At 58.4% G+C, this 15,881-nt stretch overlaps 1 protein-coding gene across 1 annotated transcript in view; it reads right to left on the reverse strand.

The window, feature by feature from the left end:
* Positions 1-987: 987 nt before the first annotated feature.
* Positions 988-15,881, reverse strand: part of TNFRSF8 (TNF receptor superfamily member 8) — a gene marked incomplete at both ends in the record, with an annotated part of 33,681 nt that continues 18,787 nt past the window's right edge. The window contains 6 exons of the mRNA XM_079777885.1: positions 988-1,241; positions 5,018-5,222; positions 8,267-8,423; positions 8,502-8,511; positions 15,080-15,133; positions 15,265-15,366. Of these exons, the coding sequence (XP_079634011.1) occupies positions 988-1,241; positions 5,018-5,222; positions 8,267-8,423; positions 8,502-8,511; positions 15,080-15,133; positions 15,265-15,366 (782 nt within the window). The remainder of the gene's footprint in view (positions 1,242-5,017; positions 5,223-8,266; positions 8,424-8,501; positions 8,512-15,079; positions 15,134-15,264; positions 15,367-15,881) is intronic.

The raw sequence follows: 15,881 nt of genomic DNA on the forward strand, positions 1-15,881 counted from the left end.
CAGCCGACGGGTTATTCCTTAGTGTGCGATGCAAACATCCTGACCCCAGACTGAGCTACGCAGCGCTTTCCCCGCAAGCCCAGGATAAGGCAGGCGCGGCTTTTGACGTCCATGTCCCAACACGGGTGCGGAGCCGCTGCTGCAAGAGGCAGGCCTGGTGCCATCGGGATCCATGTGGGCGGCAGATCCGGGGAAGGGCATCTTCATTTCCCAGGACAGAGCGGGCGGTGCCCACCGAGCAGGCAAGGACCAGAAGGGCCCACAGTCACTGGGACTGGTAGGACGTTCTGAGATGAGCGAGTTGATCCTAGGCGGGGAGCCCACCGTGGGGCCACAGAACGGGGAAGGGGCAACACCAGGAGGGTCCCCCTCGGCCCACGCAGGGCTGGGCACCACCGGGCATAGGGCACAGAGCACAGCATGGCCGCAGTGGCTGAGATGGGCCAGCTGGCCCCCGATCTCTCTGTTTCCCTTCTGCCCGAGGAGAAACCACAGGCGCTGGCTCGGGGCCACTGGGAGCCGAGTTTACAGTAACTGCGGGTTGTTGGCCTGGTAGCAAGGCCCAGTGGGGATCTCTCCAGGGGCCCAGGCGAGGGGAGAAGGCACGGGGTGTGGGCCTCATGGCCTCTGCCTCAGGTGGGCTCCACCCTGGAGGGTGGGGGGCCCCATGCCAGGAATCTGGGGTATCTTCTCAGTAGCAGCAGAGGCCAAGTGTCCAGTCTCTACTGTCTATCTTTCTGTTGCCCCAGCAAACATCGCCATTCAAATCCAGCACCTTGGTTGTCTCTACTGCACAGCCCCCTGCCCTAGGGTCAGGGTGGGGGGCAGCTGGCTGGGGATGCAGGTAGAGACCCCCCCAGGCCCCTCCTGCATGGACCACTGGGTGCTGGAAAGTCAGATCAGCAGATGGGCCTCTGCACCAGCGTGGTCCACCGTGCCGCCCGGTTCCCAGGGCCACCCAGCGGCTCTCTGAGCCCCAGCCAGGCCTCACTTCCCAGACGCCGTCTCGGGCAAGGAGTCCTCCTTCCCTTCCTCCTCCACCGAGAACATGACGTCCCCGCAGCTGCCCAGAGGCGGTTCTGTCTCCTGCTCCGGGTAGTGCGGGGCATGGTCCACCTCCAGGTCCTCCTCGAGCTCCGGCCCCGCCGGCCCCGCCGGCCCCGCCAGGCCCCGGCCCTCAGGCGCCTCGGTCTTCACGGTCCCCACGATCACGGTGTCGGCCTTCATGATGTAGATTTTCTCTGCGAAGCAGAAGGAGAGGTGCGGTGAGAGCCCAGAGCCCAGAGGGTGAGCGAGGAGGCGGAGGAGGGTCCCAGTCCAGCTCAGCCACCCCCGCTGTGTGGCTCAGGCAGGCGGCACAACCTCTCTGGTGCGCGGTAAGCCCTGCCAACCGTACAGCTAGGAACTGTGTGCCGAGGCGTTAGCCACTGGCCCACTTGCTCCCTGCGGGTGATGCCTGTGATTTTCTCGGGCACTTCTGCCAGGATGGGGCGGGGAAGGAGGGAACGGGGCTAGGAGAGAAAGCACGGCGTGGGGAGGAAGCAAGTAAAACCAATCACCTTGGCTCCTGCAAATGTCCACGGGAATGGAGAAATAAGACTAAAGTAATAATAACAGCGCCAGGGAGCTCGAGTAGAGGTTCACCTTCCACACCTGAGCTCCTGCATCCTCACATCCCTCCTGCCAGGTAAACAGTCTATTCTGATCCCCAGTTACAGGTCAAGGACCTGGAGCCCAAAGAGGTTCAATGACCCGCCCAAGGTCACCAGGTGGTTAGCACAAACCCCAAAGCAACTCCTGCCCCGCTGCCCGCTCCACTCCTTTCCGTGGGCCTAAAGCAGAAACCGACGTGGCCCGGTTCGCCCGGGATGCTCTGGAGTTCGCCGTGCAAGTTCAACCCAGCAAAGCAGGCAGCTGCCATCCCTGCAGAACCCGCAGCCGTGAGTAACCAGCAGCCTGAGATTCGGGCAGCTTTGGGAGGGGCGGCATATTTCAGTGTTGAGCGCTTATCTCCCCCCCCCCCCGCGCCCCCTCCCCCCCCCCCCCCGCGCCCTCCCCCCCACCCCAGGCCTCATGGCTGTGCCTGCCTAGCACACAGTAGGACTGCTTATGTATGCCACTTGGATGAAAGACCCGCCCAGCCCATTAGAGGTGTGATTCCCCGGGCCCTCAACACCATTTCCTTCCTTTGGGGGCTTCGAAGGAGGCTCGGGGGAGTTAAGGAAGCTGCCAAAGAAGCTGGGAAGTGGGGAGCCCGGCCTGCAGCCAGGTCAGCTGACTTCAAGCACCAGCCCGGCTTCTTCCGGTGGCTCAGGCTCAGGGCAGGGTCCCAGCTCCCAGCTGCTCAGCCCTGGGTTCTGGAGGCTGGATGGGGAAGGAAGCCCAGGAGGGAACTTGAGAGCTGGGGTGGGGCAGGGGGCTCGGGATCCCTGCTTCTCTGGGTAACCGGTTACACCCCTCTGATTCAGGAACCCCCAAAATATTCTTGGGGCCCCTGCACCCTCAATTCCATTACATAATGCCGGCGCTTCTGTTTTGGCTATAACACCCCCAGGAAAGAGAGAAGTGTTCAAAATAGCAGCAGGAACTAAAGAGAAGGAAGAAAGAGAGAGAGAAGCTGTGGGCTGGGACCCCCTAAACCCCAAAAGAGAGAAGAGGGCCTCAGGCCTCAGCCACACACATCTTCACCAAGACCTGCAGGCCCCTTGCCCCGGGAGGTGAGAGAGAGAGGGCACAGAGGGAGCCAGACAGGGCTAGAGGAGGTGAGAGAGAGACAGACAGAGACAGAGACAGACAGAGAGGAGCAGGGGTGGGTTGTACAAGCTGAAGACACCAAAGCTGGGGGCCAGACTATCATTCCCCTCACATTCCTGGGTCCTGAGTCCTCTGGCTCGGACCCCATCACAGAGCTGCCCAGCCCCCAGTCTGCAGGGGGAGGGTCTTCCAGAAGCTACTGGAATTCCTGACTCACCCAGGGCTCCGGAATCCAGGGAAGCTGTCTAAGTGGGGTGGGGTGGGGTGGGGTGGGGTGGGGGCAAGGGGCTGCCCGCCTGGTGCTACGGTCGAGGGGAGTGATGAAGCTCAGACAAGAGTTTGGTCCCCTTGGGAATGGAACAAGGGGGTGCCCCTCTGAGCTAGCATCAGAGGGACAAGGGGCTCACCGTCCCTTGGGTATCCCAAGATAGCCTCCAAGGCTTTCCGTCCCCACCACCCCACGCCCAGCAAGGCCTGCAGGCGGGCTTGGCTCTGGGCAGGCTGCCCGTGCCGCTGCCCACGCCGCTGCCCACGCCCCAGCTGCCCTGGGAGTCTGGTACCTGCCTCGGCCACCCCGTCAAACACTCCAGGCCCCACCCTCGCAGTTCCAGGCACTGAACTCAGCACAGGCTCCAAACTCCAAATTAGGGCTTCTTCGGAAATTTGAAGGAGATGCCTTTGGCGATATTTCCCAAAACTCATTAAAAAAAAAAAAAAGCCAAAAGCTGCAGCTCCCAAAGTTTCCGTTTGATACAAAAGACTCTGCCCTAAAGAACTCTATCCAGCCCTGACCGGTTTGGTTCAGTGGATAGAGCATCGGCCCGTGGACTGAAAGGTCCCAGGTTCGATTCTGGTCAAGGGCATGTACGTTGGTTGTGGGCACATCCCCAGCAGGAGGTGTGCAGGAGGCAGCTGATTGATGTTTCTCTCTCATCGATGTTTCTAACTCTCTATCCCTCTCCCTTCCTCTCTGTAAAAAAATCAATAAAATATATATTAAAAAAAAAAAAAGAGTTCTATCCACCACGCCTGCCATAGAAATGTGTGCTATGACTGCAAATGCCTCTTTGGTGTCATCCAAGTGGTGGTTAACCCTCCAGAGAAGACGGGGAGGGGGCCCACTGAGGCCCTGGCCCCGGGGGGCTCCCAGACAGGTGAGGGGCAGGAGAAGGCCACAAACACAGCCACACTGCCCAGGGCTGAGGACACTGGGTGGGAGGCCTGGAGTCGGGGGGAGCACAGCAGAGGCGCATCTGGTCTAGACAGGAGAGCGGGAAGAGCAAGGAAGGCTTCCTGGAGGAGGAGGGAATAAACAGGGTCTTCAAGTGGGTGGCGCTGGCTGTCCCAGGTGAGGAAGCAGCTCCCACAGAGAAGCTTAGAAGTGAGCAAGGGCTCGGTAAACTTAGGAAACTGCTGTTGAGCGGTGGGGGGTGGCGGGGAGAGACAGGAGGCAGGTGCGCCTGGTGGAGCGAAGGCAGCTCGTGACCAGCCTCGAATGCCGGGATAAGAACCCCGGAAGTCATCCAGCGGTAGCAGGGACCCCGGAGGGCTTTAAGCAGGGTGTAATAGACAGGGGTACACAATTTGGGAGAAACGTTCTGGCGGTAGCAGGTGGGAGGGAAGACACAGAGGAGGCATGAGGCCTGGGCGAGGCCAAAGGGGAGGGTGTGTTGGAGCCGGAGGGCAGCTGTCATTTGGGAAGTGCTGGCCGTGGTGCCCGCACGGCCACAAGGGCTGGTGGTGTAGACAGACCAGCGGTTCCGGACACTTCACAGCCGTGTGCCGGGGAAGATCGTGTCACCCCCCGCCCCATCCGCAGTTTCCCCAATTGCGAAAGGGGAAGACACCACCTCAGAGGCGGAGTGACCGTGAGGTGACGCTTGCCCAGTGCCCGGAATGCTCAGACCATGGCAGCTCTTACGTCACTGTGTGTCTTCCCGGTGCCCCTCAGGGGCTCTCTGTTGGGGGCTGGGGGCACCGCGCACTTTTCTCTTTAGTGATAGAGGGCGCCAGGCAGGGGGCGCCCCTTCCCTCCACCCCACCCCACAAGACAACGCCACGCGATTATTCCAGGAACCCTCCCACCGGCCCTAAGAAGTCAGGACCACAGCCGCTGTCTCCCAACACATCTAACACTCTCACCAAAAGCACCTCCCACTCACAGGGTCTCCAGGTCCAGGTGGGGGCCCGGGGCCCAGCACCCATCTCCCCACTGCCCTCTTAACCCTGACCACGCTAGGGACCCCCACACCAGCCGACTCACCGATCCTGTTGTTGGTATGTTCCGCGGTCACCCGGGGCTCGGGAAGGTCCCTGGGGGCTGAGGGGCTCCCGGCTGGACTGGCACCCACCAGCGGCAGGCTCTCCAGGCAGGCTGACCCCACATGGGTGCAGGGCTCCACAGCCGGGGGGCTCATTAACCCCAACTTTTCTGTGCGGGGCTCTGTCACCAACAGGCTCTTCAGCTCCTGTGGGCACAGAGGAGGCAGCGCTGATGCTGGGTGCCCGCCCCCCGCCCCCCGTCCTCAAACTGCGAAGCCCCGTTTCTTTATCTCTATTCGCCCCAGCCAGCCACCGGGCCTCCCAGCCTCGACGGCCTGGCGCACCTGCGCAGTCAGTTCCGGGAGAAGCGTGCTGCTGTTAGCGTGTACTAAACAATAAGGATCGTGGCCAACATCACACGTGTGTACTCCGTGACACATGTTAATCCTCACAGCCACCCCATGAGGTGACTTATATTAGCACTCTCTCCATTTTACAGATCAGGAGACTGAGGCACAGAGTCAAGTGGCTTGCTCAGGGTTAGTAAGTGTCCAGGCCAGTACTTGAACCCTGGCATCTGGCTCTAGGATCCATGCGTAAAGGCCGGTCTATACATCGTGGCTCCAGGCCTCTCCTCCTGCCCAGCCCTGACCGCCTGGGACAGCAGTCGGTTATGACTACAATAATGTATTCTAAAAAGTGCTATGTTTTCAGGAAAGTGTTGGCTAGTTTTTGACTTTGATAGGTAAGTGCAAAGGAGAAGCAGTCTCATGGAATATTCTAGGCCCGTGGTCGGCAAACTCATTCGTCAACAGAGCCAAATATTAACAGTACAACGACTGAAATTTCTTTTGAGAGCCAAATTTTTTAAGCTTAAACTTCTTCTAACGCCACTTCTTCAAAATAGACTCGCCCAGGCCGTGGTATTTTGTGGAAGAGCCACACTCAAGGGGCCAAAGAGCCGCATGTGGCTCGTGAGCCACAGTTTGCCGACCACGGTTCTAGGCCATAGCATTTACCTGCTGCCTTCAGGGTGGAATGAGTTTGAGTAATTCAGAAAGTATAGCTACATGATCCTGAAAATTCCTTTATAACCATTGGAAGTCCAAAAGACAGCATTTTAAAACAATTTACTATTAAGGTGTTAGCTCGAGTAGCTAAAAGATATTTGATTCTCTTACAAATCACCGAATATCTTTTTCATAAATGTCTCGGTGTTATAACAGCAACTTGTCTGACCCAAGTGTATTTGAATGCGATCTCCCATAATTTTAAATTGAACTCATATTGTGGTTCTGCGTATTATGTTTAAAAATTAAAGGATGGAGCCCAGATGGTGTGGCTCAGTGGTTGAGTGTCAACCTATGAATCAGGAGATCACAATTCAATTCCCAGTCAGGGCACATGCCTGGGTTGTGGGCTCGATCCCCGGTAGGGAGTGTGCAGGAGGCGGCTGATCAATGATTCTCTCTCATTATTGATATCTCTCTCTCTCCCTCCCTCCCTCTCTCTGAAATCAATAAAAACATATTTTAAAAAGCTAAAAGGTGGAAACCTTTCTCCATGTATAAATGGGTTTTATTGTGGGTTTTTGGTTTTTTTTGCTTTTTAAGACTTTATTTCAACCTAACTATGCTTAGAGAAATATACTCACATTGGTTAATAGAATGCAATTTAAGTTTAACTTATTCTACATGATTTAGACCAAAAACTTGGTACATGGTTTAACCATTAGAAAGAAAGGAAGGAAGGAAGGAAGGAAGGAAGGAAGGAAGGGAGGGAGGGAGGGAGGGAGGGAGGGAGGGAGGGAGGGAGGGAGGGAGAGAGGAAAGAAAGAAAGAAAGAAAGAAAGAAAGAAAGAAAGAAAGAAAGGAAGGAAGGAAGGAAGGAAGGAAGGAAGGAAGGAAGGAAGAAAGAAAGAAAGAAAGAAAGAAAGAAAGAAAGAAAGAAAGAAAGAAAGAAAGAAAGGTCTTCAATCTGGTTTATTTTTCAACTATTACAAGTGTATGTAAAGGATCCTCCATCAAATACCAGTAAAGCAGGCAGCAAGAACCCTGAGAAATTAACCTTTGGTTAGTCTCTGAAAAATAACACGTATTGCACAAGTTTATAAAACTGGTGCAACAAAACAGTGTTGTAATATTTCAAAGCCAGTTTGCAAAGCTCAGTAGCGAACGGATGCTGAAAAGGGTGGGGGGAGCCCGTGTACATGCCAAAGCCGTGCCATTTAGCTAGTATGACATGGAGACGGCACATCTCCCATGGACCAATGTCTGAGCTAAAAGGAAGGAGTGAAAGATTTGATCAGTGAGGGGAATGAAGTGGGTGAACCATACATGCCCGAGACCCGGCCATATGGAGAGCTTGGCCCTGCCCCTCCCTCAGCTCCGGGGGGGCATTGCCCCAGCTCCCACCGTGGGCGCTGCCAATGGGGGGGGGGGGGGGGGTGCTGCTGGGCACAGAGCAGACGCAAGGAAAAGCCCAGCGAGAACCCGGTGGATGGGCCCCGTGCTGGGTGGCCCTGTGATCAGCAGTCACATCTGCGCGGACCCTGGCCCCGCGCCTGCGCACAGCCAGCGCTCCCTAACCGGGCGGATGAAGCTGGTCTCCGGGGAGGCAGCTCAGGGCAGCGGGTCAGAGCACTGGCGTTGGAGTCACAAACAGGGGCTCAAACCCTAGTAGGTCTGCTCCCCGCTGCGGAGCCACCTTCCCCGCTGGGCCTCAGTTTCCCCTTTTATAAAGCGGGACCGCAGGCCGACCTCCGCGGGCCGTGAGGACCACCTGAGATGACGTTGAGAGTGCACAGAGCGAGGTGCCTGCTCCAGGTAAGTGCTCGGCAGGTGACAGCCACGTTTCTAAAATTCTTGCTGCTGATCTGCCTCCCCAGTGCGCGGGCAGGACTCGGAGGAGTGAGGGAGAAAAGGGAAGCAAACCCAGGCTTCCTCGTGACCGGACCACACCTGGCACCCAAAGCAGCCAGAGCCAAGCCCGCGGTCTGGCGGGCCTTTCTGGAAGTCCCCGGCGAGACGAGCCAGGAGCCAGGCCGCTGAGGGTGGAGGGAGGGACAGCATCCTGGGCCAGGGCGTGGCTCAGAGCTCCCTGCCCCCTCTGTCCCAACGCCCGCCCCCCCCCCCCCCCCCCATCCCCGCAGACCCAGCAGGAGCTGGCAGGGGACCAGGCGGCTCTCAGCAGCAGCAGGTCTGCCCAGGAGTCAGACTTAGGGGCACCAAGCTGGGACACGGCTACTTACTGTCTGGTTCCTCGGGGGCCTGGAATCTGCAAAGAGAAAAGAAGGGACAACTTCACCAAGGGGGGTCTGGCAGCCCTGGGCCCTGCCCGCCCCACACGTGGGCAGAGGCTGCCCGCTGGCTCCCCAGTGGGAGCTGATGCTCCACTGGGGCCTCTGTCTGGAGAGCAGAGGGCAGGTTTCAGGGTCCGGGCCTACTCCCAGGCCGGGCCACAGGGGCTCCCTCCCCAGTGCTCACTTCTCCAGCGCTGTCAGAGAGCAGGGGACTCATCTCTCCTCTGGCCCCTGGACCCCTCCCCAGTCCACCTCCCCCCCTCCACACACACACACACACACACACACACACACACACACACAGTTCAGGGGAGGCATGCGCTCGGCTGGAGCCAAGGAGGCTCCCACTGACTCAGAAATTGCCACCACCTCGCAGCACCGGGGGCCTGAAGAGCCCAGAGCTCCCCAGTCCCTGTGCGAAGCGCACGGAGGACCTCAAGGCAGGTGACAGAGGGGATGGCGGCCCAGAGGACGCTCCTGAGTCGTGTGCCAGGCGAGCCTGAAGCCAGATGATCCTGGAGCGCTTCTGGCTCGGGCCCTGAGTTTGATTTTCTGTGACCTGTGCTTTTAAAAGCCCATGTGACCGCCTTCGAGGAGGACAGCTGCTCACAGTCCTCCCCCTCCTGCAACCACACCCTCGGTGGGCTCAGGAGGTGCTGACGCCATGATTCTTAGGGCACGACCTTTACCCTCTCCTCCACGCCAATTGTTTTCGCATATTGAGTCGGGTGCCAGGTCACGGCCAAGTGTAAGTGGACATTTAACCGTGGCCCAGGCACCTGGTCTATCTTAGAGCAAACCAGCTCCCTGGTGCAGACCTCGCTTCAGGGACGCACAGCCTTCTCGGAGTCCAGGAGGCCGCCTGCGGAGACTCGGGATCCGTTGCTGTTAGGTGTGCACCCCCGACCGGAGAAATCAGCTGAGTCACCTCCAGAACATTCCCCCTGATTCCAGCAGCTCTGGGGTACCACCAGCCCCGAATCCCAGCTGGAAACTCACGGGAGGCCCACCGACCACGGTAACAAGTAAGAGGGGCCGCTGAGCCGTGTGGCCACGCGATGCCCATCAACGGGCAGAAGGAGCCCAACGGGGAAGTAGACCAGAACAGCGATGCAAAGCAGCCCATGTGCACAGGGACCCAGACCCTGGTCCCGGATTTAACAAACGTGTCGCACTCACTGCCTCTGGTACCTGCTGCTCCCAGCACAGTGGTCAACCTTGGGAGGCCGGGCTCACTCCCACCAGGTGGCCACTGGCCGCTGCCCGAGCCAGCCCTGGGCGCCCTCTCTGGCCGGAGGGACATTCTTTTAAATGATGTCAGTGACGCTGAACCCCCCTCCTTGGAGAGTGATTCTGAGTTTTGCAACCAGCCAACTGAGCTCAGTGCCAAGTCACTGGGCTTTAGGGGGGAGGGGGGGGGGTTGACACAGTAACAAGACAAAATAAATAAAAACGATAAAACTCAGTCTTGGAGGGGCCGTGGGTAAACACGTCCTGTGAACGTTTCCTGTGAATGTTTCTCGAGAGCCAGCTGGCCATGGAAGTCTCACACCCTTTGCCCCAGTAATCCCTCTTCAGGGCACACCCTCAGGAAATAACCTGAAAGATAACGAGGCTGTGCACAGCCTGGTATTTGAAAGAACCGACCGCTGGGAGCGGGCCAGATGCCACGGTCCTGGAGAGGAGGCCTCCTGGCAGTGAGACCCAGCACAGGACGCCACCTCGCCCGGCCTCTGTCTTAGCTGCAAAATGGGATGGATCGCGCCAACTTGGGAGGGTTTTTATGAAGATTAAAGGGGATCTCGGAAGTGAAGGGGCCAGTGACCGATCAGGCTGAGAGTATGCCCCCTGGATCTGATGCCCCCGGTCCGTCCTCTACCCTAAACCTATACCCCAATCGAATCAGGATAGAAGCGCTTGGCAGGTTCCAATAGAAGGGCCTCCTACAACACAACTGAGCAGTCCCCCTCAAACCTGCCAAGGTCATCGGAAACAACGAAGGTCAGAAACATCACAGCCCGGAGGAGCCTGAGGACACCTGACGACTCAGTGTCACATGGTGTCCTGGGTGGGCTCCCGGATCTGCCCGGCCGGCGTGGCGCCGTGGTTGAGCGTTGACCTATGAACCAGGAGGTCACGGTTCAATTCCCGGTCAAGGCACATGCCTGGGTTTTGGGCGCAATCTCCAGTGGGGGGCGTGCAGGAGGCAGTTGATCAATTATTCTCTCTCATCATTGATGTTTCTATCTCTCCCTCTCTCTCTGAAATCAACAAAAATACATTTTAAAAATAAATTTTAAAAAATGAAGGTGATGTGACTAGAGGATGGGCTTTACTTAACAGCCCTGTTTCGATGTTGTTTGTTCACTGTGATGTATGAATCCTTCTAATGTAAGATGCTAATAACAGGTGGGGATACATGGGGACTCTATTATCGTCTCAGACTTTCTGTAAATCTGCTCTAAAGAATAACGTCTACTTAAAATGTGTTGGCATTCAAAAGGGGAGGTGCCCAGGACACTGCCTGGCACGCAGCGGGCCCCAGGACGCTGGCACTCCATCACAACAGAGAGAAAGTCAGCATTTGACACTGAGTCTCGAGAAGAGGCACAAAAGGCGGGATCCAGCAGGTGCCAACATCTGCCTCCCGCCGCGGTACAGCCCACGTGCGTACTTCGATAAAGACTCAGAACAAACTGTGCCAAGTACAGAGGTCGGATTTCATCAGAGCTTTTCCCCTAAAAACGTTGCTTCAGTCCACTGTTTTCACTGATTGGTTTCACTGCTTTTGGAATAACTATGGTCTTCCCGTAACCGCGTCCGGCACCCCAGGACGTGAGTCCAGGGACACTGGGCATCGGTGGCCCCGCTGCGACAGTGCCCGGTGTCCTGGGGATGCCCGGTGGCCGCCTCGCTGAGCCCTGCACTCTGACTCCCAAGTCATCGTCCCTTCCATCCTCCTTACTCTCCCTTTCGGTCCCATCGCCTCTCCGGCCGAGGTCCCAGCTGCTGTGGGAAGCAGAGCAGACCCGAGGAGAGGGTTTGGCCCAGAGGTTCAGCCAGGCTCTGGCACCGGCTCCCCGATTCCAGACCTGGGCTCCCTGGAGAGCTGGCGGACCCCAGGGCAGGGCAGGAAAGTACAAGCTAAGCTGGGAAACCCTTTAAGGAGTGCTCCCCACACAAAACGGTGGGAACAAAAGGGAAGGGGAGCCAGCTGCAAGTGGCCCCCTTTGGCCTAACCAGGGGCAAGTTGAACCTCGAGCTAAATGCCAACGGCAGCAGAATAAACTAGGCATGCACAAGCCGGATGTAACCACATGAATGAAGAGCAGGAAAGGTCTGACAGAGGAGCAGGTTATTCACAGCCTCCACGTAGCGCCCCGCAAAGACCGAGCCATTACCACGGAGAAAAGAGCAGCTTCCCATGGGGGAGCCTGGCAGACACCACCCTGGTCCTCTGGTCAAGGCCTCAATGTGACCCCACCAGCAACGGGACCAAAGGAACCGGGGGGACGGGGGCTGCCAAGGAGCGCTCAGCGTCGCTCCTGGGCTCTCCCCACCAAAGACGCGCCACCCGAATCCAGTCGCAGGGAAACATCAGGCCAAGCCGAGGTCAGGGACGCCTACAACACCACGTGGGACCCTCCCAAGCGGCCGGGTCAGGAAGGTGAAGGGCGAGACAGGCACTGACCAGAATCACCGGGACACGACAGCCAAACGCAGCCCGAGGTTCTGGACGGCATTCTTTTGCCACAGGGGACGTTACTGGGGGGAATGGGGAAACCTGACTGGGGTCTGAGAACTCACTGGCGGTAACGCGTCCAGGCAGATCCTCTGGTTTAGACGGTTTTACTCCGGTTGTGTAAAAACACGCCTTATTCGTATGAAATACACACACACACACACACACACACACACACACGTGTCAGAGACGACAGGCATTACGTCAGTGACTTAGATGGTCGGGGGAAAAGGAGTTCTTGGTACCGTACTTGTGACTTCCCTGTGAGTTCGAACTTATTTCCGAACGACGGCACGCAATTTTTTCCAAAGCAAACCTGCCTGAGTGAACTGAGAAAGGAATGACTTCCGTGTCCATCAAAATGAAGGGTTAAAAGAATTTTAACAGTGTTTCCCGGCCAGGAGTGATTCCCCCCCCCCCCCCACAGGGGACACCTGGCCATGTCCGGTGACAGGTTTGGTGGCCACACGGGGAGGTGCTGCTCGTGCCCGGTGGGTCTGGAGACCAAGGAGCTGGCCAGCACCCTGCAATGCACGGGACAGCCAGTCGCGAATGTCAATAGCTGAGGGGGTGAGACCCTTTCCACAAAAGCCTCACCACCAACAGAAACAACGAGACCCCCGGGCAGACTGCTTCTAACCACGCGGCCTTACACAGGCCCCCGCCTTCCTGTGCCTCTGTCCCTCCTCTGTGAAATGGGGTAACAGCAGTGGCTGCCCCGCAAGGATGCTGAGAGGGGTCAAATGAGATCGGGTATGTGCTTTGCAAATGCCTGCCGCCAAGGACACACGGCGCAAAGTCAAATCAATTCAAGGGCTGATGGGGGAGCATCGACTGGGCACCTGCCTGGATCTCCAATGTGCTCCGCCAGGCACCAGCTCCCCCCCCTCCCCCAGCCCTGCAGCTCCCGGAGGGGGCGGACTGGACGTTCACTCCCTTCCTGCTAGCCTTCCGCCCGTTTGAGCCACTGACACGGGTCTCAAAGCCCAGGAGAGCCAGGGAAGCCTCTGTGCCCAGCACAGAGCCACTCGGAATCCCGCAATGACACGGCTGGAGCATCGGAGGGAGCGAAGAAATGCGTGGACGCTCCTCCGCTGCTGCACACCGCAGCTCCCTCCGCAGGGAACAGGCATCGCCGGCTCCATCCGTGCTCATCCTGTGCCCTGCGGGCTGACCCTGGCCGCCCCTCCCTTCCCTCTCAGCCGGGGGACCCCCAGGCACCCACCGGAAGCCAGAGGGCCAGGCCTGGCCACCCCTGAGTCTCAGGGCTCGGGGTTCCTTGCAGGTCTGGCTTCTTAAGGGAAGGTGCTTTTCTCTCTCTCTTTTTCTGTGTGAGACCAACCTGCTATCGCAAAGGTTCGAAGAAAAAAAATAAACTGACGGCAATGGAAATTCTAATACTAGAAAAATGTCAAGAAAGCAAACCCGGTTTCAATGAGACACGGAGCCTGACAGCTCATGGAAAAAGGCTTGAAACCATCAAAACACGAAAACCCCCTGCGGAGGGAACACTAGCACCTGCTTGTGAAACTCATCAAATTCAAAACAACCTCGGTGGACTGTTTTCGTGCCCAAGTCAAAAGTGGGGCTACAGCAAGGCTCTCCAAGGGGCCGGGGGGAGTGGGGGGAGACAAGGGGGCCATGACTTGGCCTGGGGCCGACCACTGGGCTCTGGGTGGGCAGGGGGTGGACAAGGCTTGGGGGGGCGGAAGGCAGAGGGGACAGGACGGGCCACGGGCCGTCTACACTCAGAGCAGCAACCTCAAGGACCAGCGCTGGAGCCAGAAGGGCACTTACTAGGAGGTGTGGCCCTGGACCAGATCTCCGCCTCCTTAAAGGTCATCAGCCATCTCCCCTGGGGCTCCTGGGAGACCCGCCAGGGGAGGGAGCCTGCCCCGAAACCAGAAGGGACGCTCGGACCACTCATGTTCGCTGCTTCCTCTGTGGTCAGGGCCCAGCACAGAGGGCGCAGAAGACCTGGACAGCCCTTTCAGGGCGCTGGGCACAAGACCCCCACCAGGTGGGCGCTGGAAGAGCCTGCTGCCTGGATGCGTGGGGAGGACCGGGGCTCCGGAAGGCTGCCTGGAGGAGTTGGCCTGGAGCCTGGGCAGGGATCAGAGACAAGGACCAGGGAAGGGTTCAGAACAATCTAGCACTGAGGAAGGCCTGGGATTCCTGGTGAGGAACAAGGCCCGGGCACAGGCAGGTCAGCAGACTGCAGCCGCTGTTCACTGCACACGACGCCTGCAGGCGCTCTGCACAGGCCCAGCGCCATCCACCCGCACGCCCGCCCTCGGACTAGGTCCCACTGTCCCCATTTTACGGATGAGGGAACTAAGACAGAGGAATTAAGTAACCTCCCAAGGTGTAGCTTGTAAGTGGCAGAACCAGGCACCCAGCCCTCTCTGCCTGCCCTGCTGACCCCCATGGCCCTCGGCTGCCAGAGGCGGGGAGGGGGAAGAATGGGGAGAGAGGAAAGAATAGGGGGGCTGGGGAAGAGGAAAAGAGGAGGGGGGCATTCAGGAATGCCTCTTCTGGGGGCACAGGAAAGAAAGGAATGGAAAGCTTAGCAGGCCAACTGGCGTGGCTCAGTGGTTGAGTGATGACCTATGAACCAGGAGGTCATGGTTCAATTCCCGGTCAGGTCACATGCCCAGGTTGCAGGCTCAATCCCCAGTGTGGGGCGTGCAGGAGGCAGCCGATCAATGAGTCTCTCTCATCATTGATGTTTCTCTCTCTCTCCCTCTCCCTTCCTCTCTGAAATCAATAAAAATATATATTTTTTAAAAAGAAAGAAAGAAAGCCTTAGCCGCACACAAAGCAAGCTTCCTGCCAGCCCGCTATTCAAACACCGTGCCAGACGGGCACAGTTTCCGCCACATTGTATTCCCATTGCCGATGAGGTCACAGAGAGAGGAGCAGCTTGTGCGAAGCCATGGAGAGGGAGCCCCAGGCCCAGGGCCCGGCCTGCTGTGTGTCCCGGCCGCCCAAGCAGCCCCTCCCGACACCTGGCCACTTACCCGCAGGCTCGGGCCTGGGCCGGAAGGTCTGGGCCGGGTAGCACAGGTGGAGCTCTGGAATGACATCAGGAGGTCATTGGAGATGCCAGCCTCCGAGAGAGCCTCGGCGGGCAGGGCAGGGCAGGGCAGGGGCCAGGCTAGCACAGAGCGCCCGCCTCCCCAGGCCCCGCGGGCACATCACTCACTCTGCTGCATCCACTTCCAGCAGGCCCTGCGGTGGCACAGGAGGAAGGAGCCCGCGCTGACGACCCCCGCCAGCAGCGCCAGCAGCCAGAGGAGCACGGGGCCTGCAACACAGAGGGGGGTCTGCACTCTCCGCCCCGGAGCCCACTTCCCGGAGCTGAGCCGGGGGCCCTGCTTACCACCCCCCCCAAACACACACACCTACCCTCCCCCACCCCCGACAGCCCTGCTGTCTCCACGAGGCTGCCAGGGCTGAAACCAGACACGGCACCTGGTCCAGCGCTCACCCACCTGCCCGCCCTCACCCGCTCCGGGAAGCCGGTCAGGCTGGGTTAACAGTGGGGAAAAGAGCACCCATCTCTAGAGGGTGGGCAATCGAGGAGTCAGGGGGCCGGGAGGCGGCACAAAAGGACAAAGTGAGGGGCCTGCGGAGGAGGCACGTGTGACGGGCGTCCCCTCTGGACTGGAAGCGCCATGAAGCAGGCGTGGCGTCTACTTCTCACCTAAGCACACTCAGCCCTGCGCCGCAGGTGCCATTACAAACAAGGGAAACTGAGGCTCTCAAAGGCGACGTTACTGGGTCAAGGTCACCCTGAGGGTAAATGGCAGAATCTCGGCT

This window comes from Cnephaeus nilssonii (genome assembly GCF_951640355.1).
Source record: "Cnephaeus nilssonii genome assembly, chromosome: 7".
In the NCBI taxonomy this organism is placed as follows: domain Eukaryota; kingdom Metazoa; phylum Chordata; class Mammalia; order Chiroptera; family Vespertilionidae; genus Cnephaeus; species Cnephaeus nilssonii.